The sequence below is a fragment of the Lineus longissimus genome, chromosome 13 (genome assembly GCF_910592395.1).
Source record: "Lineus longissimus chromosome 13, tnLinLong1.2, whole genome shotgun sequence".
NCBI lineage: Eukaryota > Metazoa > Nemertea > Pilidiophora > Heteronemertea > Lineidae > Lineus > Lineus longissimus.
The window spans coordinates 2,708,038-2,733,335 of record NC_088320.1 but is presented as its reverse complement, the minus strand read 5'-3'; the positions used below and the strand labels follow the sequence as shown (position 1 = coordinate 2,733,335).

General features: G+C 42.1%; 1 protein-coding gene across 1 annotated transcript in view; it reads left to right on the top strand.

The window, feature by feature from the left end:
- The window catches only part of LOC135497987 (zinc finger protein GLI4-like), a 35,605-nt gene extending 10,569 nt beyond the window's left edge, over positions 1 to 25,036 (top strand). Inside the window, exons 3-18 of the mRNA XM_064788095.1 lie at positions 13,236 to 13,448; positions 13,750 to 13,870; positions 14,296 to 14,456; positions 14,578 to 14,718; positions 15,113 to 15,307; positions 15,554 to 15,759; positions 15,903 to 16,023; positions 16,566 to 16,714; positions 16,887 to 17,036; positions 17,272 to 17,436; positions 17,557 to 17,727; positions 17,881 to 17,982; positions 18,158 to 18,337; positions 18,657 to 18,789; positions 18,986 to 19,096; positions 19,320 to 25,036. Coding sequence (XP_064644165.1) covers positions 13,236 to 13,448; positions 13,750 to 13,870; positions 14,296 to 14,456; positions 14,578 to 14,718; positions 15,113 to 15,307; positions 15,554 to 15,759; positions 15,903 to 16,023; positions 16,566 to 16,714; positions 16,887 to 17,036; positions 17,272 to 17,436; positions 17,557 to 17,727; positions 17,881 to 17,982; positions 18,158 to 18,337; positions 18,657 to 18,789; positions 18,986 to 19,096; positions 19,320 to 21,718 — 4,718 coding nt within the window. The 3' untranslated portion in view covers positions 21,719 to 25,036. The remainder of the gene's footprint in view (positions 1 to 13,235; positions 13,449 to 13,749; positions 13,871 to 14,295; positions 14,457 to 14,577; positions 14,719 to 15,112; positions 15,308 to 15,553; positions 15,760 to 15,902; positions 16,024 to 16,565; positions 16,715 to 16,886; positions 17,037 to 17,271; positions 17,437 to 17,556; positions 17,728 to 17,880; positions 17,983 to 18,157; positions 18,338 to 18,656; positions 18,790 to 18,985; positions 19,097 to 19,319) is intronic.
- Positions 25,037 to 25,298: the final 262 nt, after the last annotated feature.

The following is a 25,298-nucleotide window of genomic DNA, read 5'->3' as shown; positions in this document are numbered from 1 at the left end:
AAACCTTCAAACACAGAAGCATTCTCATTCTCATTCTCACCCTCTGACACATCTTGTCAGAGCTGCTTTAGAACTTATTGGAAATGTCACTTTTCTGTCAATTTCTGATGATAATCAAAGTGACCAAAAACAGGGACTCTCCCAAATGATATCAGGATACACATCCGGTGTCGGACAAGTTTTGAAGAATGGCGGAATGCCGATTTTAATCTGACCTCACGGAAATAACATGTTTCAACTTTGCTTCAAAACTATGTTTACCGATGCCGACACATGTAGACTCTATCCTCACACCACCTCTATGTATTTTTACACACAAAGATATAGAATTCTATTTCATACAAGCTTGCCAGGATATCCTTTACATTTTGTACATAAAGTACACCATAATGTACAGACAACTCACGTTACCTCAGCATGAATCAAAATCTAAAAACGGCCGAGTATCAAGCACAGAATTTAGGGGGTCGAGGACCACTTTGTAAACAACGACTGATGGCAATCTTTTTATATTGCGAGCACTTCGGAAATTTTGACGATTTGACATGTATGGACGATTGTTCCGTTAATTGAGAGTGCTCCTGACTGTCATATTCGGAATCGGTTGGACGGGAATCGTCTCAAATTCGCCGGTGACGACTTTGATCTTGTTTTAGCCAGGTGTGTTTTACCAGCAGGAATATCATCAAGTTTCCATCAGATATGATGAATTTGACAGCTTTCAGGTCAAAGTCAAAAGTAGCGCATGAAATTACAAAAGAAATTTAAGCAAAGTGATTGATCGTCTGAAGAGGGTATCACCTCGTCTGAACTGAAATTCAAGCAACACCAAAGGTACTTGTATTGCCCCATTTTGGCAAGGAGGGGAAGTATGAATCATTTGTGCCACTGCAGAACATCCTCTAGAATCTCTCTTACTAACCATAACAAACTGGATGTCAGTATTTCCCCCCCCCCCTTGAACTGAGGGCCTCTACTAGAAGTGTTTATTTACTAACGCGCGGATGTAGTAAAACTTGGCACCATCTTATCAGGAGGATCTGCGTCTTTCATGATAAAAAGCACTTTCATGGATATCTGAACCTAGCCATAGAGGTGTTTACGAGAGTTCACCTGTCTACTTACAAAGTAAGCTTAGTACTTGAGAGTCAGCCAGTTTCTTCTATCTGCATTTCAGTGTCTGTACTCTAGGCAGCTTCTTGACTGCTATGCAAACAGTTAGTTCAACTCCTGTATTGTTTTTACTTTCAATGAAGTTGTTGCATGACCTCTCCACTTGACAAACCTTTGGCCAGTACTTCTTGACCAACTTGGCTGGTGACCGACAAGCCTGAAATACTTCAACCATGATGGTTGCAAGCAAGAAAACCTGATTTGTAATACACCGTCACGTAGAGTTTAGAGCGAGGGTCGAGGACAAAACAGGCTTTAGCACCGAATGAAAAATCTCAATCCAAAACCGATTCCGATCTGTGGATTCAGCGAAAAGCTAAAAAAACCAAATGGAAGGGGAGCTGGACTTCTTCAGGAAACTGTTTGAAAGTGGTCTCCTTTATCAGAGGCATCCCCACCCACAGCCGCAAAGCCACCTGGTGGCCATAATTCATGTCCTGCAGTGGATAAAGGAGAAAATGAGATCGGCAAATCTAATCAGTTATGACATGATCAGATTGCGATAGGTGGAGATCGGGATCGAAATCTAGGATGATCAAGTTGATGATACCACATGAAGAACAGTATCATGATAACGGAACACAAACTGTAAACACCCAATACTTTGCAGACGCTTTATTTTTGCGATTTTCGTAAATAATATCAATTTGTGGAAATATGTGTAAAACTTGCCCAAATGCAAAGGGAAAGCTTCTGTACAGACTGCGAATGCTTGTTGAATAGAGCAGGCTGAATCAAATGCATTAATGAAATTCCTAGTTGTAGTTGAAATTGAAAAAGAATGACATAAATTGCATCTTATTTCTTCGTGATTTCACTTGTATGATTTTACTCTCAATGCAATAAATGGTGACACTTTTATTGTGATGGCACTTAAACTGGGCAGCCTTTTACAGTTGAGGCAAAGGGCAGTCTTTCTCAGATCGGCAACTTATAAGACTTCATAAATACCTTTAGACCAGTGGCCCGTCACATCCTATAGTGTTAGACCATTGACCCATGTCATATTATTCTCCTCAAATGATTAACTATGATAATTCTTGTCTTGTAACAAAACCGATGATGGACATGAATTAAATATCGTGTGGGAGGTCCGCAGGCTGCGATGAGCGTGGAGATACCATGTTTATTTTTGGCTGTGTCCAGGATGGCATTCATAAAAGCATCGTTTCTCGCATTCATAAAAGTATATATAGCGTTCCGATTAAATTTCAGTAGCACATTTGGCGCAAATTCATTCATAAAATTTTGATTGTTTAATCTTAAGATATTTGAGATATTTGCAATTTGGATATCACAATCTAGATAATGTCAACAATAACTAAGTATATTATAGTGGATTAGGGTTCAATTTGATGGATATCCACTTGAAGGTGACCATATTTGGTCATAGGGCTCATTGATACTGATTCAGAATGTGGTATACTGTCAAAGGATCAGAGATGAGTCCGAAAATGATCACTGTATGATCTTGTTCGGGATGTGCAGATGATTTGTCCAAGCTTGTTGGTTGTGACTCAGAATTCCAGCAAATTCAAAGTTTTGTTCTGTTTCATGCAGTTATTGTTGGAGGTCTTGTAAAATTGACGCTATTTGGCAAAAGGTGGCAGCGTCTTACAGTAAAGATCTCAAATTTGAGCACAGATTCTGTGTGCCTGTTTTAAATAGGGTGATATTCAATGTGAACTCCAATGAATGAAACTGGATGATTTTAAAAATTATTTCTGTAAAGCGGGGTCCTTTCTTAGATTCTATCAACCATGTTGTAAAAACATATCTAGGTGCCAAAACAGCATGATACTTCATCTGTTTGCAAGAGCTATTGTTTGCTGAGAGGGTGATTTTCAAAGAAAAGTCGCTCAAATTTTCTCGAAAAAACATATTTTGAAAAAAAATATTCAGGATCGTTTCAAAAAAAAGCTGAGAAGAAGACACAAAAAAACACTTCTTAGCACAATTTAAACTGATAAAACATTGTCTACAATCAAACTTTCAAAGCACCGTACCGTCTCGAAATGATTTCATTGTAGCACCAATTCGATTTGGCAAATCACCGGACGTTTTGCGAACGGACAATACCCGGTCGGCTGGAGGTAGTGTGGTATGCGAGCAGATAATTGCAGGTTTTTTCCATCTAAAAAGTTCCCTCGTCTCCGGTTGTCTTTTGTGGGCAGGTTTCCATATCACATTTTTCTTTGCGCATAAGTTTTTTTGACAGATTTCGTGCTTAGTGGTGCGGGAGCAGTAATAATGGTAATGGCCGGAGAATGGCCCGAGATGACGATAGAAGCCGTCCATTTAGGGGCATTTTTCACCGATTCTGCCGCGATATTGTCAGTTTTTCAATTTACATGCGTTTTCAATGTGTTGGTAATCGAACACCCGGAGTGACTAAATTAAAGCCAGATTCTTTGATATTCTCAAAGCAGACTTGTCCCCATTTAAAGGTGCATTGTCCTCACTTAATCGAATCTGACATGCGCGTTTAAGGGGGTAATTTCTGATTAACCTTTTAAGGGAAGATTTTTATCGCAATATGTGTATGGCATTTGGCGCTAGGGTGTGTCTTGGGGGAAGTTTGCTCGAATTGTATCCTTCAGAATTTGCTTCATGTCGTTAAATAAAAAAGGATCAGATATTTTCAAAAGGTGTTTAATTTCTGTGACATTTGGTGATTATGATTAGCTCAAGGATATGTGCGCTAATGGTTACCCTTGGTGCGTCTGTTTGAAAATATGGTTGATTTTTTTCAAGTGTGGTCTTCGGTATTGTATTGGGGGGTTGGTTAACACCCGTTTGGGACAACGGGAGGCTTTTGTATGGGAAACTCTGTTTCCTGGTGTGTTAGTGGACTGCCGCTGTTATCACATATGAGAAGGTTGATCAAGATTGAGGCAGTAAGTCCTGCTATACAAGGGGTTCGGCTGTGACTTGCAGGGTGTCTTTGTTAGAGTCACCCTGTCATCAAAAAGTTAATAACGGGGGGGGGGGGGAAACCAGATAGCTAATTTGGTAGCCGTGCAGAATCTTATTGTGAAATGGAGGTATGTAAGTCTGGCCAACCAAATGAGCAGTCCTGCAAACATATTTGAGTAAAGGAGTTTCCTCTGTAGTTCAACTTGTGGTATGGTGCCAGTTTCCCACTAGAAATGTACACAAACACAGCCACAGTATGGTATGTACGGCTCCTGGTGTTGCTATACCTGCCACTACTCATTAGCGCTAACGAACATCCAACTCTTACTGTAAGGGAAGATGCTATCTCATTTTCTTTGAATTATCCACTTATTCAATTCAATTAAATGGTGTAAAATAACTTCATGATGTTTTTGCTGACGTTTTTGGAGAAATTGCAGTCATTTTCGTCACCAATGTGGCAAGTTACTGGTCCCAAAAACATGTGATGTCAGCACTGCCTGGCGCTGGGATCAGGCCTTGTAAGAGAATGACAAGACCCATCTGAGAACTCTTGATAAAGATAATAAGGAAATGAAGTTCTTCGACATGTTCACTATTCTGCGAAAATATCAAGGAGTTGAAATATTTAACATGTCTAGCCTTCTTCATTAGTCCTAATGACCATTCTAGCAATGTAACGAAACGCTCAATCTCATTTCGTTTAAATTATAGAGCACTTCTATAATGTGAGGTTCCCCTGTGTGAGAGGAGATCTTAATGAGTCCTGGAATTTGGCCATTTTTTGCAGATCTCTGCATGATGTTCTAAAAATTGAGTGTTATTGAAATTGTCCCTCATCTCCAGAATTCCTCTTTCAAAATGGTTCTGTTAAAGTGGTCGCAGTGTCCAATTCATAATATTTGATATTCAATACCATTTTGGATGATATTTTATCGAAGATCTGAAACTTGAAAAATGTTGCTATGCCCCACAGCCAAGCCTTTTGGGCATTTTGATATCTGGTTCCGAAATTCCTACAACCCCAAGAGGTTTTGCCAAGTTTAGAAGATATATTGAATAGCCATTTCTCTTTGGTATAAAACCATTAGAGCGGTATCAGATTTGTTAAAAACTCTTTTGAAGTTGCAGAAAATGTTCTGTTAGCTACTAGTAGTGACATCTGTAGTTCTAACAGAGAGTCGGAGAGATAAATTTTCACTTCGAAGTAAAAGTTGATTGACTACATGTATGCCAGTGTGGTGCAATGGTGTACTTTCCAAGATGAAAGTTCATAGTTGGCTGATTTCTCAATGACAATGTTTAGTTGTTGCCAACCTCTCAGATTCCAGTCCTGCCTTTCCAGGAACATGAACAATACTAACTAAAATGTGTCAAATATGTTGTCATTGGACATTTCAATATTGAAGTCGTCACTTTCGTTTATAGGATCCGAGGAGGGCGTATCTGAAGTTGTCGTCATATGTCCAGTGCATGCTGTAAACTGTTGAGGATGATTGGGCTTCGTTGTACCTGGTGCCTAGGCCAGGGTCATCAAAATACCTCCTTTTCTAAATGCTGAAGATGGAGCCTTTGAATGGGTATCCAACTGTAGTGGCAGGCAACAAATCTTGCTAAAGCCCAAGATTGGAAAGTCCTCTGGGCCAGAGCAAATGCTGGGACATGAAGACTGAGACACTGGGCTAGGGGTGGATGAAAACCTCACCCTGCCACACTGGTCCAGCTTGGGTCACTGCCTCACTTCAAAGGGTTCCATGATGAGTAAGGGGCTAAAAATAAGCACAATGGTCAATTTTCTGATGAACTGAAGGGTTAGCATAAAGGAGGGTTCATGAGGCCATTACAACTGTCAGTATTGTGACTTCTTTTCACTGATTGAGGATGATAATTAACTTCTAACTTCAAACTGGTTCAATGCAGTGACCCCTTCTTTCTTCTTCAGTGTTCGCTCTACTCTTGGGAGTTGTTATTATGCCCCTGGTGAGGGCTGGGAAGTTGCCTAATTTTGGCCCAGTCCGATATCTAGAATGTCCATCTTGGATTGAACATTGCAGAACTGCTGAATGTGTCACCCAGTGGGCTTGAATTGAAATGAATTGCCCTTGCATCTTCATCTCAAACATTTTATGACACTTTGAATAAAATAAATCTCAGCATAATCAGACATTCTGAAAAATTGCTAAACAACTACTCAAGTCATAGTGCGCATGAATGAAAATCATAAACGTCAATCAACACACACAAGCAGGTACATCTCAAGACTTAGAAATCGGTAAAACCAGTTGGATAAATATGTCCGGAGCTTTTCAATGATCTCCTCTCTATGAATGGTGACAATGTGGCAAGCTTTTGTAGCAACTATCGCAACAATGCGGGGATCCGCTGGCCACAATACGCGAATCCTACCCAGACAATATGCCTGTCTTGTTGAAAAGTGGCATTCCGGTGCCCTATAGATTTGCAACCATGGGGTCGGTGGGCTGTATAGAAACTAGTGAAGTGGAGATTGGAGAACGTGCAGACCACCCAGGAGTTGCTCGGCTACTGTCAGACGAGAAAGATCAGTTTCAAGCGAGTGAGGAAACATTTAGAACATACTGTACATCTTGTGGAATCATGTCGGAATATAACATGGAGTATTTGGGGACAACTCGTCAATATGTGCAGTTTTCTTCGATTTGTTGACTTTTTGTTGGATTACTCAGCATATTTGCCAAAGTCTTGAGATGTGTAAAACTTGTGTCGGGGCTGGAATATGAGGTTGTTTCGTTGAATAACTGGAGTATCGATTGAGTATTTGAACACAACAAGTGAATTTGTGTACTTTCTTGCCATTTCTTCAGAAGACTTGACAAATTTCCAAAGTCGTGAAGTATGCTACAGCATCTTGACAAATTTGGTAGTTTCAGTTTAAAAAGGAAAAGGATATTTTTGTTTGGCCATCGTTTGGTTGGCAAGATCTTCTATCAAGATGTCTTAAACATATTTTTGGGAGACGCAAGTCACATATTTTGGATATAAAATGGGCCTTTAGGCCTAATTCCTCTCATAATGACAATGTTAATGAAGTAAATGCAACTGTTTCAATGGATTTTGGATAATGAGCATGTGTCTGTTACAATGAGGGGCATCTAAACCAGTTGGGTTCTAAAAGACAGGAAAAATTTATAAGAAATTTGGAAAGTTTCTTAACTAAATACTAAGGACAGCTAAACTTGGATTAAGAAATCGGGATATGACAAAACTCAATTCATTCTCGGTGTCGGTATCTGTGTTTTCAATTTCGGATATAGCCTAATCATTCATTGCGTGGAATAATTTCTTAGATTTCAAATAATTTGGAATACTGGCTGTGGGAGAAGTTTTAGGTAAGATCTGTTGATGTTTTTGTGTGCTAATATCATTATGCAAAGTCTTTTTCAGCCAAGATTTGTAAGGGTTAACAAAGGTGAACCATGACTTAACATGTACATGGGTATAGTAATGAGTTGTCAAGTCTCACAGAAGGATCCTGGTAAGCCTATGGATACAAAATATCCATCCAAATCTTTCTGTTGAAATTTGAATTTTGAAAATTGGATAGCCATTTTCTGATTTTGCATCCATCTATGCATTCATTTGCCAATTAAATCCATTGAGATGAACATAATGCCCCTCAGTTCGAGATTGTACCTTCTCTCTGAAAATCTGCACCAACACATTAGTTAACTTTCCCTGCATGGAGAAGTAGGACCAATACTTGCCACGAAGGATTGCTGGATCAACAAATTCATGTTTGTCTTGTCAAGGTTACCATCAATTGACATCAATGACAGAGAAAAGTAAACAATATAAAAAAGGAGCAATAGGCCTAGCTAATACACTTTCATTTGTATTGTATATACTCTAGATTCACCGTTCTAAGACTGGTCAATAACTACTACCCCCTCCCCCCCCCCCCCGTACTCATCAAAATACAGGCTGTGGTGACCATTGGACAACTTAGTGTGCTAACTTGATACCTATCGAAATTGAACATGCTGAATGGCTGCATAGAGCCACCTAGCTTGAACTAGGATATTCAGAAGAGGTCTTACATCGCTGGTACTAGAGTATTATCACACTAAGTCATCAATTTTGATCCTTTGTTGGTACACTTGATGTTGATTGAAACTGAGTTTCCCAGATCATGACCACATTTGATTGTTATTCACCTCTACCGCTGTTTATTTTTGTTTTCCATTTTTGATGGATAAATGTAACTTGAGTCCTGATTCGGAGTGCTTGCACTAGCTGCACCCTGGACTGATGTTCACCATGCAGGCTGTGTATATGATGCGGAATTTGAATTAGGCTGGGACCACACCATAATAGGATTGGTCCAGCTCCCCAGGCTGAAGGGTCCCATGCCCGGTAATCCCCAGGGTCAATGAGAGCATGGGTCTCAAAAGGTCACCCTTTACTGGCACACACAATTGCGAATTTGGTCTGGAAACCTTTTTTTAAAATTTTGGTGGTTATGCAGTAAGGTACACCTCTACTTATACTGTAACCCCCAAAATATTAGTAGTGAGGCAAAGTTTGCCGTAACCCTTGTTCACCAGCTCCAGAGATGAGATGATCACACCTCCAGGCCCCATGATGCGGGTACCGGGTCTGAAAAGTTTACCTTTCCTGCCCTTTCTATTGCGTCCTCTCATGCCTTTGAACTTCAGGGACAGTAGTTGTGTTAACTGAAGGCTGCTGAGTGGCCCTCGGGCCAGGTTATACAGTGATACCATCTCTCTCATCCCCAGCGACAATATGGAGGTATTTTGAAAATCTCAATATAGAAACGTCACATTCCAGGTTTGAGAAACAGTGTATGGGGAAGCTGCATACCTCATGTCTCTTCTGCATCAAACTAGTGCTACACTTCTGAGTCGTAATTTGCCAGATTCTGAGCAAAATTTCTCTAAAAGTAGGGCTGAAGTAGGGGCCGAAGCTGTGCTTGGTGGCCCATGAGCTGGGTTTTACAGTTGGAGTATGGTGTATGTGCCAAGTAACGCTGGCCGAAAGCCACAATGGTATAACGTACATGCACCTTTGTCTTACTCCCGACCTTGACCTACCAATTGCTGGAACACCTTTCTGTTTAGTTTGAAAATATTTAGGGTTGGTGTTCCGCATCTCATCACAGTGTTGGCAGTATATATAATTTGCGGAATAACATCTGGTTTTCTGGCAGGTTAGCGATGTTTCGATATCACAAGCGAATTATTTCTTCAAGCAATCTGGTTTTGTTGTAGCCTCGAGCCCTCTGCTTGCTTGTAATGTTGAACCGTCAGTTTGCACCAAACAAACTCAACGTCTGGTCTATCAAATATTACTCCTGGCTGTCTGCACCATTATCATAAGTCAATTGATTCTATATGAATCATTACATCCCTGTTGATTGAATACTACAAATTACATCTATTTAGAAGCTAACCATCTGTGTTAGACATCTGATCAATTGATGATTACTTGCGCTGATCCATACCAATAACTGATCTGATATAAATTGTTGCATCTCTGTTACATCTGAGCAATGTTTACAAGGTTATGTAAGAGCTCACCTTACTCTAATTAGTGGTGGATGTGTGGCATGATGCAGTGGGATTTGCTGGATGGACTTGTTATACCGCCACCTTCGTGACTGGTGCAGAATTGAGAGGACGATGACCAGTATCAGACAGAAGAAGAAGAAAAAGAAGCATTCACGTGTCCAGTTGCAACAAAAGATCAATTCTTTTTTTTCGTGGAAATTTTTTCGTTTCTTTCATCACCAGAGAAAACAGGTGTGGCCGCATTGTATCAAAATTTAGGTTATACCGATCCGTCATCTGAAATCATCTTCGGCCAAAATCTTGAAATTGTCCTGGACAAGGGACAGCTATTTTATAGTGGAACGCGCTATTTCTTTAATTCAGTGTAGGTTGACTTGACTTGCATGTAGATTGGGTGTAGAAATAACTTCAGATTTATACAGCGCTCTTGTTCAGTTGGTGTGAAATGATGACAATGAATCTGTGGAATTCCTACAATATGATGTGCTTTTGAGTTGAATCAAACCCCGGAAGCTTCATCCAATGACAGATAGTATGGTCCTTCCGCACATTCAGGCCGCCTTTTCAATCTGTGTTTCTAACCTACTCCCGGTGTTTTCTTAAAATATCAAACTATGTTGGTGTATAATGGAAACTGTATTGTGAGGGATTTGGTTATAAAAATGACGTAAATTACCTGCGTGTTTATGGAGGATAACAGGTTGTTGCTTGTACTCTTCCTCTACTTGCTACCCCCTGGGCCCCGGGGCCCCCCCCTCGCTCCGATAGCGCATTAGTAAGAGCATTTCTTGATGAATGAAAAACGAAAGAACCCCTGATTAGAGGACTGAACCGAAGGGTCGTTGGTTCAAATCCCTTCCACTTTCAAGTTAGATTTTGAAGGTTGATTGATGCCTGAATAGAAGTCCAGAACATTCTTCCCTGGAAGATTCTGCGATGAGGAAGCACTTTGAGCTAGGACCTGTTCATAGAAAAACCCTACATGAGAAATCAAACTTGACTTTTCCATTCTTCAAAACTCTGTGCCTTGCATTAATCAAGAATTCATTCTTTACACAGTGTATGATATAAATTTGTGTCACCATGCAGTCTGTTGGTTAGACATATCAGAACAATTAAAAATGATTTCTAGCGCATTTGTATGACCCATACACTGCTGAACCAGGTGATAACAAGGTGAAAAAACATTGGTATACAGGCAGTCAAGAACAAAGTCGGAAACATAAGAAGTCAAAGAAGACATTGACATTTTCATAAAGCATGCTCCATTACTGAATACACCCCCACTATTTTGAGTGTATTGAGTGTGTCATGGCCTACATCTCAAAACCTATCACCTTACTGTTGGCTCCACAGGCTCCAAGTTCAAACTCAAAGCTTCTCCTGTGTAAAATAAACAATCGGGCGCTGTATCAACTTGTGTGGTCCAGGCGTATTGATACACTTCAAAACTTGTCCAGTCGATACTGGATTTGTTATATTCATGCTTCGACTTCAAGAGCCCTGTAAAACACCTGGTAAGCTAAAGGCGTATTCCAGTGTATCTGACGTTTCATTGGTCCCTTTCGTGTTGTTTTTACTTCCGGTATTGTTTCATGATGGCTGTAAAACATTTACGAGCGTGTGTGGCCATCATTGATACCTCTCTGTATGTTTTTCAACGTGAAACTGATCAGCAGATAAGGCTAATCATCATGATCATACTTGCTTTTGGAGGAGTTTAGAAGTAGTGGTGATGCCATGGTCCGAAATACTCCTGAGTCAGGTTGAGGAGGAACAGGTGAACACCTTCGTGACTTGTGGAGAGGGTGTTGCCTTCGGGCAATAAGCATCGCAATTGCTGGCAACGAAAATGGCCCGTCATAGCTTGTATAATCATCCCTCTATCTCTGATCGTCATATCACTACTGGTGTTCAACACCTTTAGTACTCAGCTCCCACTGCTATCAGTAAAAAGGTCTGAGAAATCGACCGATTTCTGATAGGCCCCCCTAAAGTCACTCGAAAAGACCTGAGAAAGCTCAGCTCCAGATAACAGGCTATCTTTGAAACAGTTTGACAAGGCACACAATAATGGGCGAGTGTTTAGTCTCCTCGATACAATACAATACCTCAAAAAATGATGCTGGATGCAAAATGGCGGCTGAGATGGCCCCTTAAACTGCCAACAGACTCTTCCATACCAGTATCAGCAGTACAGATAAAAACATCCAGACAAACGCTTTGTAATAGATGTTTATTTTAGTAAAAACAAAGCTTATAATTGTCTGCAACTTGTCAACACAGAGGCCTATGTCAGCCAGGCCAGGTCTAATATATTTTGCTGTTAACTTGACCTCCTTAGTCATAAACATTTTGTACAGTTACAATCAAAACTAACATCCCTTTTGTGCTCAACATTTGTACTGCAATGCTGTACTATGGCAACATCAATTTACATTTACCTGAGCCACAAAAAATGAATTGAACACCGATGTGCACATTCTCTAAGCAGGAAATTAAAGTAACTTAACCGAGATCTTGAAAACCTTTCATTCAGCGCTCTTGGTGGTAGTGCTGGGGATGTTGAAAATGGCGTAAACATATAACAGACTCGTGTTTAGTGTGTGTTCAGACCATCATCAGATCTATCCAACTTTCCTTGTTCTACCACAGCACCCGATCCGGCTGTATTACTCATCCCAGCTGCCTGATATCAATGGTGAAGACACCCAGCTGTACGGAAAGGTGTTTCAATCTCATTTTTACTGCACCCAGCGTGTCCTATAGCTACATGTGCCATAGCAGTCTTGCTGTTTGATTGTTTTGCTCAGTGATTTTGCTGTCTGCCTGTATTAAGTTCTGAGGAACAACCAAATATAAAACAAAACATTTGCAGTAACAAGAGCTAGAAGGGGCCATCTCCAAACAAACTATTTTTCCTGGATCCCACAAAAAGATGCTAATAATTATTTTGATTGTTGTTGAGCTCTGCTCTTAAAATATTTGCTGATACCCTCCGTCTCAAAATATCAATACTTGAACCTCCAGTCCTGGCCCACAGCCCCCAGGTTTCGGTCCCCCCCATCACCAACCCGAGTCCTATCTGACCCAGTCTTGCTTCCGATCTAGGCAAAACATGGCTCCAGACTTTGATAAAGTTCCATGGAATTTTCAAATTCCTTTATGCCTCATTTCGAATGAGACATTTCCAAGTATGCACAGCATCAAGTGGTGTTCTGTACTGTACGATGTTATCATAGATGTATGAAAATGGGTTGAAGGTTATCTCTGTAGGTCGGAGGGTATCTGTCCCGCTGAGACTAAGGGTAATTGGATCTTAATGGGAAGCTGTGGGGAAATATTAACCTTAAATATTGAAGTTTCAATTACTAGTGTGAGGGCAACGTTTGACCTACATTGTTGAAGTTTATTTGATGTTGTTGTGTGTTAAAGGAGACACATTAATAAAATGCAAGAGTTTTGAACGGCCCAGTAAAAACTTAAGGCGGGAATAACATCTTATTCATACATCGCAGTTTCGAGGGAAAAAATATTTGATAAAATTTACTATACATTATCTTTGTTTTATCTTTACAGAAGGTCCGATCAAGACAAAAACCGCGGACCCTGCCCGCAGCCCGGGGGCAGAGGAGCCAAGTACCACCCAGGCTGATCGGCCGGAGACACAAGATCGGGGCGTGGGGCCTACACCACTACCTCCACCTATTGACAGCATAAGACATCCTCTACACTACCCAAGCTTATCGCCGTATTATGATCCGAGGAATGGGCTAGTGGATCCACATTTTGGTAAGTTTATTTATGAACTAAAACTTCGAGAAACCTTTGGTATCTCCTTGATAATTTGTGCGCCGATAACCAACAACTCATCTTCTTAATCTCCTTGAGCCAATTCGCACTTGACAATTACACCAAGGTTGGCTGCGTATGAAAATATTGGATGTGTGCAGTTCAGGTGACTCAGTTCATGTAATAATCCTGTCCCAAAACTTAACCAATGGTAAAAGTTTCAGTCAAATCCGTTGGCCCCCACCTTATCACTTTCTATTCATGGACGGACACTTAAGATCTGTTTGTTTTATCATTACAGGCTTGCCACTGTCTTATCTGCCATATTCTGTCAACACACCACTGCCCATCAATGCCCACACTCATGAGGGCCGGTACCACTGGCCACCATCACACATGTCTCTTCATCAGCCCTACCCTGGGTAAGTATAACACTGGCAGTGTAGGTTTCCTCCTACATCTACCAAGAGTGTGTGATCAACCCCCCCCCCCCCTCCCCAACTGATCACTGTCTACTTCTGCCTTCCCTGGGTATGATTACAGCTGTAGTCTCATCCATCCACACCCCTGCCCATCTTTTAGATGAGCCTGCTGGCCTATAGTCTGTGGCAAAGTCCTGGGGCATCTACAGTGTTGATGTGATGCAACGTCATTTATGATAATCTTCTGACATGATATGTATAGTTCAGTGTGGTGATGGGCATTAGGGTACTAAAAAATGTTCAAATGCTCGCACCCCTGATGGAAGAAAGGGCCAGAATGCTGTTTCATCACACCCTAATCCGTGATTGCTATTACAGTTGGCCACTCCAACGCATCTGTACATCATTACCCGATTCTATTCCAGGCTGTCGTTAAGTCCGGCCCACTCAGACGTTTCCCTCCTTGGCCTCCAGGGCCGCACAGCAAGTGACGCGCTCGCCTCCCGCCTCCAGTGGGAGCAGTATCGGAGGACGGTGCTGCAGTCACCTCTGGCGACAAGAGGATACAGCCCTGCCAGCTTTGCAGGTATGTGAGGAAGCTAAGGCTTGGAATTCAGATCTTGTACGAGTGACGCTCAAATGTTTGTGGTGCGCTGGGATTCGTCTGTCAAAGTCAAAAGTTTGAATAATCGGTCCTTTGCTTGCAGGCATTCCATCACACCTCGTCCCCAGTAACCTAGCGGCAGCGGGAGAGTTTGCGTCGACGCAGAGTCTGAGTCAGCGGAGCATGTATGATGTGCCACCGACGCCAGGAAGTGGAAGCATCACATTGCCTGGATCAGTAGAGAGTAAGTGCTGTCCTCACAAGAGGAGAAGGGTCTTCTCCTTTTTCTGTGTTCGAAATCTTTGAGATGCATGCTAAACAGTCGGTCAGTAACGAATTCGGCTGTCCTAGAGAGTTCCACCACAGAGCCGTAGAGCTTTGTGGTCAGAGTAGTGTGCCTTGGCCAGTATTCCTTACTATTGTTCATTGGGAGCAGGTCTGAAGCACATGAGCTGGAGTCTTGGGACAGCTCCACATTCACATTACTGTCCTTCAGGTTCTCAGCTGACCAGCCCCCACCCATCCTTGGGTTCAAAACATTGACTCCTCATCATGACTGTCTTTTAGGTTCTCGTCTAACCAGCCCCCACCCATCCTTGGGTTCAAAACATTGACTCCTCATCATGACTGTCTTTCAGGTTCTCGTCTGACCAGCCCCCATCCGTCGTTGTTCGGCCGCAGCAGAAAGAGGGCATTGTCTCACTCACCAATATCGGACTACCTTGATATTCAGAGTCTCACACGAAGCTCTGAAGGATCGCTGCAACTCACTCCTTTCGTCCAATCAAGAAGCTCAAGTGCTGCAAGTGGCTCCTACGGTCATTTGTCTGCAGGTAAATAAACGGTACCAGTAGAAGTTATGTTATTAATGACTCCTCAGTATCACCTAAAGAAGGAGATTTGAGAGCTCTGGCCAGCTTTGGTCAGGCTAAAAAGCGGTGATGGTCTTATGCAGCCTGCCACTCCGACTTGTGGCTACAATATAAGGAAAGCGTAACACAGTTCATGTCAGTTGGGAACGCCCCCACTGGACAACTTGAGTGCAATGAGGTATTAATTCACATTTGCTTTTGTTGCAGCCTCCCTCGGTACCGCCAGCCCGGCCCATCAGCCGCTCCCACCAAACCCGCTACTACGCCACGGCAGCATTCCAGGGTCACCATGGTTCCATCCCATGATGCATCCTGCTATGTTACCTAGGCAACAGCCAATGCACGGGCAGCAACACACGAGAGAGACATTATTACAGACGCCGAATATCAAATATGAAAAAAGTGATTTACAGGTTAGTGATCAAATGGCCAGCTCAAACTTGTCAGACCGTAATAAACTTAATTTCAAACCGGCTATCAAAAAGATATTGACTGTTACTGAGAACTAAAAACCAATCTGATATGAAGAAATACAGTTTGTTTGATGATATTTCAGCTGCCATCGACGACAGCGAAGGATGCGTGCAGTAGTGTTGTGAGCAGCACTGTCGAGCAGACGATTGACTCCAAACGCACAAAGATCAAGAAAGAACCCGACACGATGGACATGTTTCAGGGTGAGTTTATCTCAGACTTGATGAAATCTTGGTCTGAGGTGTCTACTTTGTGCCAATGCCAGTGCAAAGCAAATGACCCAAGCCAAATGGGCTGTCAAAGTGGCTCAATGGAAACATCTGCGCATGTCAACTCTGAGCTCCTGAGTTAAATTCCCAGTTGGTCCCCGTATGCTCATGTGATAGAGAGAGTGATTCTCTTCGACAGTGTACATTCCCTCTGGGCTGCGCAGTTTCCTTCCTACGGTACCCAAGTGCTCTCAACTCGAATGGCTCACTTCATTTTAATGTTGCTACCATTGCATGTCAGTTCATTCATTATCTTCCTCCTTTGCTTTCATTTGGATAGAGAGGTAAGCGCCTGTTGTCTCTTGACCGAAATTGTTGTAAAAAGTGTGACTTAAATAGAAACAATATCCAAAGGGTACGAGGCTCTTTGGCCTAAAGTCCTATGCAAAGATAAAACCAGCACCAAATAATCTGCTATAATGAAGACTAAACATCTCCTTTCTGCTTCAGAGTAATGCATCTTTTATACCTTATAGATTCGCCTGGTACAGCGAGCTTGCCGTCGCCTGATTCTAAGTATGATTTTGGCCGGATCCCAGTGGAGGGTGAGCCAGACTTTATCGAGACGAACTGCCATTGGAAGGAGTGCAATAAAGAGTATGAGACACAGGATGAGTTGGTCAGGGTAAGTTACAGGCCATATGTGGTTTCAATGTACATTGCAATGCGTTGTCCACAGATGAGGTTCATTGTTGAGGTTGGTTGTGATATTTTGCCCAAGCACTCTCTCTCTCTGTAAGCTGATTGACTAAGACCAGGCCCTTGCAAGTCTTGACGTGATTGTTTTACCTTTCCAGCATATAAACCTGGACCATATAGCAGCGAATAAGAAGAGTTTTGTTTGTCGATGGGACTTGTGCAGCCGGGAAGAGAAGCCGTTTAAAGCGCAGTATATGTTAGTGGTGCATATGAGACGGCATACAGGAGAGAAACCACATAAATGCACTGTAAGTATTTGGTCTGTCAGCATTAGCCCGGCTGTTTCTGACCCACTCCTTCATTTGGTTAGAAATTCAGTTGGTAACCAAATTTCGGTTGCCTATAAAGTGTGTGACTCGAGTTGGATTCAATTTGAGATTAGTCCCTGGGAAGCAAGACAGTCATAACAGTTTCACCTTGAAAAACACTTGCTTATCAATCAGGATGTTTGTCCATGTCTGACTTACCCTCGTCTTATTTCAGTTTGAGGGATGCAATAAAGCGTACTCGCGCCTTGAGAACTTGAAGACGCATCTTCGGTCACATACTGGCGAGAAGCCATATATGTGCGAGTTCCCAGGATGCACCAAGGCATTCAGCAACGCGTCGGACCGGGCCAAGCATCAGAACAGGACACATTCTAATGCGGTGAGTATTCATAAGACATTAATTTGATGATGTCTATTTCATTAGGTTCGGGAATCACTGGTCTTCAACTGCTAATAATGTATGGAGAAGTTTTGAAATAATTTCAATATGCCCTTCCAGAAACCTTATATCTGCAAAGCACCTGGTTGCACTAAGCGTTACACGGACCCCAGCTCACTGCGGAAACACGTGAAGACTGTCCACGGGCCGGAGTTTTACGCAAACAAGAAACATAAGGGAGGAGAACCCCACAACAACAACAACAATAGTAAAGATCCCTCACAGGATCAGGTAAGTGATTCCAATGCTTGGTCAATCTTTTCTCCGTAGTCACAACAATATCATGAGGAAGTTGATGCAGTTTAGTTTGGTAACAAGTTGGACTAATTTGCATCGTTAAAGTTGTTGAAAAAATTAAAACTTTGTTTTGTTTCAATCCTCAAGGATGAAAAGAAGGTCAAGGAAGAGGAGAATAGTAAAAAGATGGAGGAGTGTTTGGTCGTCACGGCGATGCAGATTGGTGCCAGTGACCGCAGGAGCTCACAGGTAAGTTTATTCTTCAAACCTATGTCATGTTGCTGCTATTGTGAGGGAGTGCCTTGTCTGTAAACATAACTCAGGGACGCCTGAAGGAGCATGATGTACCGTAATCTATTTGTTGAATTGATCCTGAGTTTGCCTCATCACGACACCTCAATAACGTCTTCTCATCTTACTCCAGGATAATTCTGGTTCTGTGCGGTCGACACAGCCGCAGCAGATGCACCACAACGACAGCGGCGTGGAGATTAACATGAATGGCGACAGTCCCTTGTCAGACGATCACATAAACAGTGGTGGCCTCGTCAGTGCACATGAGCTTGAGGACGATATCGAGATACCAGAACCTTTGGATGATGAGGTAAGAGAAATTGTTAGGAAGAATACACTGTGGATTCGAACAATCTGTTTGTAGTTTACATCACTAGTCCTCAAAGGGATGCTTGCATGATCTACATGTAGAGGTTGAGGGGGACCAGAATAATAGTTCGGCATTGTGGTGTGATAGAAGGCGGAGACACTGTTACTTGTAACCTTGGGCAGTCACTTTACGTCAATGACCAGATCGAATGAATCAAGGAGAACATACAGAATCTGTCAAATAGAAACTGAGGCTACTTGGTCTTTCATTGGTTACTGTAACATTAAAGAATGTCTTTCTCAACTTGTGTTTGTTTCAGATTCTGGAAGGTAACCTAGCCGTGCGAAGAGCCAATCGTATCAACACGAACCGGACCAAGGCCAACATGAAGAGTAAATATTCAAACAATATGAATATCGGCCAGAATCTTCCGCAGCTACCGTCCATTAAAAGTAAGTTGAATAACGAGTTGACTATTGTGACCTTTGGGCGTGACGTGGTTGTCCCCTGTTGTGCTGGCCAAGTAGCAATGCTGGTCGAGACCATACTTTGTGTTTCAGGATCTAACAGATGAGGGGTATAAGTAAACATGAGCTGGTCTCACCAAGGTATTGGGCCAATACTTTAACCTTCCCTTTTCTCTTTCAGGTGAAAACAAGTCAAAATGTAACAAACAGCAATCGTTCACGGAGCTGAACCAGAAGATTACGCAGATTCGCCAGGGGGCGCTCAACCAGAAGCGGATATCAGAACTTTCAGGTATGACTGTCCACTTGTTTATCATGGGGCACAATGGTGAACTGGTTAGGTTGGCCAATTGCAGCCCCCATGTCAAAGTGGGTACAACCTGTTTCCTTCTGGGACAGGCTCAAATGAGTGCAGTATGAGCTGCTAAGGTGTGCTTCTGTTCAGATCACTGGTAGCAGTTGTTGTCATGCTCTTAGTATGTTCTCTTCACTGATAATTATCTCGGACATTTCAGGGTTGAATTCTCAAGACTTGCCGGCAACCGGGGAAGGTTACCAAGGAGGACGACGGGAGAGCAACACGAGTACGATTAGCTCATACCTGAGTAGCGTGCGATCTGAAGCAAGTCCCTATCCGCCATTCACAAGTCAATTCTCCAGCCGCAGATCGAGCGATGTGTCGCAAATCTCAGCACGGCTGAGTATAACGAATTCGCCGTACGAGTATGACATTACGGGAAATTTGCCTGGGTACGGAATGTCGAATGAACAAGTGAACAGAATGGCATCTCAGATGCAGAAGACAAATCTTGGCAGCAATACGAATTTATTCGTCCAATCACAATCGTCGAATATTAATCACATAAACGGACAACCAAACGAGTGTATGTCTCGATTCATGAACATGAACCCGCGGAGGGAGAATGAGGGATGGCGGTCGTGTACGCCATCACGAACTCCCCTCCCACACGAGGTCCCAAACAACGAGTACAGGCGTGCTAGCGATCCTGTGCGCTCAATTGATCCAAATTTCTCAGCTTTACGACAACTACAGAAACGCTTTAATAGTTTGAACACAGTGCGCCCTCTACCCGTGCCGTCATCTATGAAGAGTCTTCATAGCCGCTTGAGCAGTAATGCTAATCTTCGCTCCTCGCAGAGCAGCATCGCGACAAACTATACACAGGACGAGGGCGGTGATTTTGGATCGCAATATTTCAGTGATAATGTTCCCATGGAAACGTGCAACGAAGAGGAAGTTGAAGAGAAGCTTTTGGAGGATTCGGACGAGTTGCTAATCCCGGACGATATGCGCAACTTCCTTAACGAGAGAAACACAATTATCGATACAAACATGCCATCGCCGATGATTAATAATGTTGATAGCACATGTAGTCCTGGTAACCATGGCAACTGTGGACAGATGCAGCAAGGTCAAGGTCAGGCTACAAACTTTGGCATGAATCCAAGTACTCAGCAGTTGAGTCCAAACGACCAAATAGGCACGAATAATCCTCAGCTCAGTCCCAATGGTCAGTTTTCGCAAAATAGCAACCCGCAAATGAACATACCGAACTGTAGTGCAAGCGTTGCCAACCAGGTGACACCACCAGCAGGAACCATGTCTGGCGGGACAGTAATGGATGTGTCAAGACAATCCAATATGGCCGCTGATGGTAACTATGGTTACCAGCAAAACTTCGGGTATCCTCAGGGCAATAACCATCCCAATTTCGGGCAGGCGCCTCACATGCAACAGTGTGGCAATATGCCCGTGAATGGGCAGTGTGCGCCAAACATCTGCTTCGGGCAGCAACCATGTGCCATAAACTGTGGGCAGCAGGAGAATATTGGGATGACCATGCAGCAATCATGTGGAATGCAGAATGGGCAGCAACAGTGTATGGCCAACATGGCAGCTAATACTAATGGTCAGCGTGACAGGCCACCGAATCAGTGTATGCCGCCACCGCCACCGCCAGGCCCCATGCAGCCATGCTATCCACCGTATCAACAACAACAAATGAACTGCCAACCACTGCCGCCAAATCAGGAATTCGAAAATCATAAGCACAACTGTGACAGTCCACAGGTGCAGGTTCCGCACATTAGCCAATCACAGATTCCACCGAATGCAAAGACAGTTTCGCGAAATCAGATACGCCAGCAGCTAGCCAATCAAAACGCATCAAAAATGAAACCGCAAAATGAAATGACCAATCAGTTTGTTGTGCCACAGCCGCCACCATTTAATCGACCAATGCCTATGCCGCCGTATGCTCAGCAGAATATGGGCGGACAACAACCGCAGAATGTTCAAATCAACATGCCAAATATGGTGAACCAGGACCAGAATGGCTTAACCAATCAGAATGGTAGCTGTCCGCCATATTTCAACGGAATGCAAATGTCGCCGGGCTGTAACCAAGTCACCAGCACAACTGATAAAAATTCAAAGAATTTCAATCAGAATATACCATCTTCTGGAGCCAATCAGAATGGAGTGTACGTCCCTCAAGGATCACAGTCGTTTCCACAGCAGCAGTATGGACAGTATGTGAACCCCGAGTACAGCTGTTCAGTGGCCGGCCAAAGTCAAGGTCAGTTCGTGCAGACGCCGTCAGATATGCGTATGGAGAGTGCGAGTGCTCTATCAAACATGAGTGCAGGGTCCATGGATCGTCTGCTGGAGAACCTGGCCCCCTTGACACCTGATGGCCTCCAACTGATGAGTCCTTCTTCCATGAGCCAGAAATCGTACCGGGGCACGCCGTGCGATATGAAACCTGGTTCCCAGGCGTCAATGCTTTCAACATCAAATATGGTTGTGAACGACATGAACTCCGTTTTGACACAGTTGGCAGAGGAGAGCAAATTCATAATGCCAAATCCAAAGATGAAACAGGAATATTAAACTCGATGCCTGATAGATATTGTTCTGAACATTTCAAGCAATTATGATAACACTGAAAGCTTTCAATTCTGAAACAAGGTGTATATTAGGTGTGTCATTTTTGGAGCACAATAATACAGCAGTCATCGATATCATTTTTGCATCTTGGCTTGGTAGGCCCACTTGGCCTTCCCAAGTACAGTGTGGCATCTTCAACTGAAGCATTTATGTGTGGTTGAGTTTCATCCCAAACTATGCCACGAATCTCATTTCAGAAATGAAGTCTTCCCTCAAAACAAAGAATGGAGACTGAGCATAATTCATAATGGTGACATAAGACATGTCATGGTGCTGTACAAAATGTGTTTTTAGATACTTTTATTTTAATGCATCGTCATATTTACATTTCTGTGCTAAGAATCAAGGTTTTGAATGACAAAAGTGCTGTACTGAGAGAACTCGCAGGTGTCTGAATTTGTTTGAATATGGCAGACGACAGATAAATCTCAAATATTACCATTAGATTTAGAATGTGCAGGAAGACAGTTCATATAATTTGTTTGTTTACTGTAGAGTTTATTGATAATTTCATATCATATGTGCTGGGTTTAAGACGCAATGTCGTCGGGGGTCTCGGAGACTAAAGATAGGGTTGTTGGTGAAATGTTGAAGCTTAATTTGAGGGCAATAGTGTTCACTGAGGGGGTTGTTTTCTATCATGTGTCTTTCAGCTAGTATCTGTCCATGATATCTACTTACATGAAGCATAGATATAATTCGACCGTCCTCTAAGCTTTGGCTTTCGAGGATTGAATCGATTGAATCCTGTGTTGTGGATTTGACTTTAAGAAACCAAGTACTTTTTTATTGTGCTTTCTCCAGAAAATATGTCGTCCTAGATATTATCTTATTGCATATCCTATCTTTGAAAATATGTCATAGAGGTCTGATTCTATAAGTGATGTTTCCTGCTGCTTGTTGCTTCCGACGGACCCTTTGGACTGCCACTGTAGTGGGAAAATGTGCCAGTGGAACAGGCCTTTCTAGGGCCTACAGTGATACAAAAAGAGTTTGTTGTGCATGCACTCTGAATCTCAGTGGAAGCTCATTGAATTTGTGTGCCGTTTTTTTACATGTTTGGTATAGATTTTTCTGCTATAGCAGTTCATATTTGTAAGAAATTTACAAGTTGCATAATACTTGACGATTTTCAGTTACTGACTGAAATATATCATTTGCGTGGATTGAGCATAATAATGATGCCCCAGCTATTAAAAAGCCTCTGATTTTGAATCAGCTATTTTGATATGGGGGTATAGAAGGGAATTCTTGCCTTTTAGGTTAATTTTAAATATAGAGTAGATAAGGACTTTGTTGGTTACTTAGATTAGGTTTTTAACATTTTGAGATGCTCATTTTAATTGAGAGGGTTATCAACCTGTCACAACTTTGCATTTGTAATGAACTCTTCCATTTAATTTCATTGCCTTTTGTTGGTAAGTTCATTATGTATTCTTAAGGGGTGTAATAGATTTTTGGAAAATTGGTTTGAATCTTGATCCACATTGTGAGACATCCTGATACTAAGTACATCATGACGTTGGTTTACTTTTCCAAGTAAATGAATGATTATGGTTCTTTTCACCAAGTACACATGTATAGCTGTAGTCCTACACGTATGACTTGACTCAAATGGTAATACTCTAAAACTCATTTGAGTCGCAGATATATGACATTTCAGCTTGCATCAATGTGTTACCTGGCCATGGACTAGCCTTGTCTGGGAACCAGTTTTGTCTGTATTATAGTAGAGCATGAAAGAAAGTCCATGTGGTCCAAGTTTTAATTGTTGATTTTGTCCATAATGAGTGCTTAAGGATATTTTATGTTGTACATACATATCATGTTAAATGAGATTAGGTTTGCATGCATTTTCCTTGTTTGAGGTTCTTTTTATAACATTTCATTTCATTTTACCTGAAAAGATTAAGACTTAGACATCACCTTTCCAAATACACCTGCTGCAAGACTTGACTTGACGTTGGGGGGAGGGGCAGTAGAACACACAAAAAGGCTCAGTAGGCCTATGCTTGGTGAGTCAAAGATGCCAAATGTATGGCATTTCTGGGGGTCGGGGTCAGGGGGTAACTTGCTTACAGTTAACTTTCAAAAATGTAAGTGGGCTCCAACCATATATTGTTGGAAGAGAGTTATCTTTGTTAAATTTTTGTTTGGCTAATACCAGATGAAGCATTCAAAATTTTGAGCTAAAAGTGTATGCATGGATTACTTTTGAAATGAAATTGTGCTTTTGTGCGAAATTAATAGATTTTGATGAGGAGGAGTTGTTTACATTGATTGTACATTGTATATATAAAACTGCCAAATTTAGCATACATTTTCGTCTTAGTTTCTAGAAACGAGAGAATGTTAGGCCTACTGGAAAGTCTGTATTCTTGGTTAAAATACCTGGGTTGACACTGCTTTGATAATTAATGTACTGGTACTTAACATTTTACTGCTGAATGACAAATGACTAAGGGGTAATTAATTGAGAATAATGATAAGTAGGGTTATGTCACATGCTGTTAGAACAATGATTTTCATTGTTTGTTGAAGTGGGTTTTTTCCAAACATACATTTTGAGACTGTCAATCAAATTCACTGAGAGAGTGTTCTAATTCAAGTCAGTGAACTAGTATCAGAGTTGAACAAATTGATTGAAACAAAATCTACAAAGGTAACAAGCAGTTCCCATGCCATTATGGGTGGGTGCCAATTCGCCTCTTTTCTGATTAGCGCCCCAAGCGGTGAAGCATGTTGTGGAAGGATAAGATGGCTGACTTATGGGGTCAGCCTTTGATGTTTCCAACATCATGTCAGTCGTTATGGCTTCGTAATCAAGAGAGGTTGACCCTATAACTCGGCAGAGTTTGGTCATTCCACTGCAAGAGGTACTCATCGGGAAACAGGCAAGTTGTGATGATGGGCCAAGTGACACTCTCTGCAGCCAGATATTATTCACAGCTACTGATGGTTTGTTCCTTGGATTGGCCATTTTGCTTGCCATGGCTTTACCATGCATTCATGAATGGAGCTGTGGAAGTAAAGTGAAGTGCCTAAGGTCACAAGGGGCTCCACCATTATAATGTGTTCATGCTTCTTCACAGTTTTGACCATTCAAACCATTCAAACAGTTTGAAGAGTTACATTTAAGGCCACCAGGTGGCACTGTATTTTATCCATTATATACATTTATAATAACACCCTCTGTAGATTCCCATAGAGATATTAGACTATGTTATGTTGATATAGATTCAAATAAAAAATCCTTTTTGATTCAGTCGTTTCACCTTTATTTCTGAGGACATAAGATGAAATGGTCCAGGGACCATGTGCTCACCTCGGGTAATGTAATGCATGTCATTTGCCGTGGATATGGGGAGAACAGCTTCTGACTAGTTTCACCAGTTTTTGGCAACAAGGCTGTGAACTGTCTTCTCTGTGGTCGCGTCGAGGTGTCTCACCCTCAGGTAGACCAGGTTGTAACATAATTGTCACAATGATAGTCAGGCTACAACACAATAATATCGGGAATGTG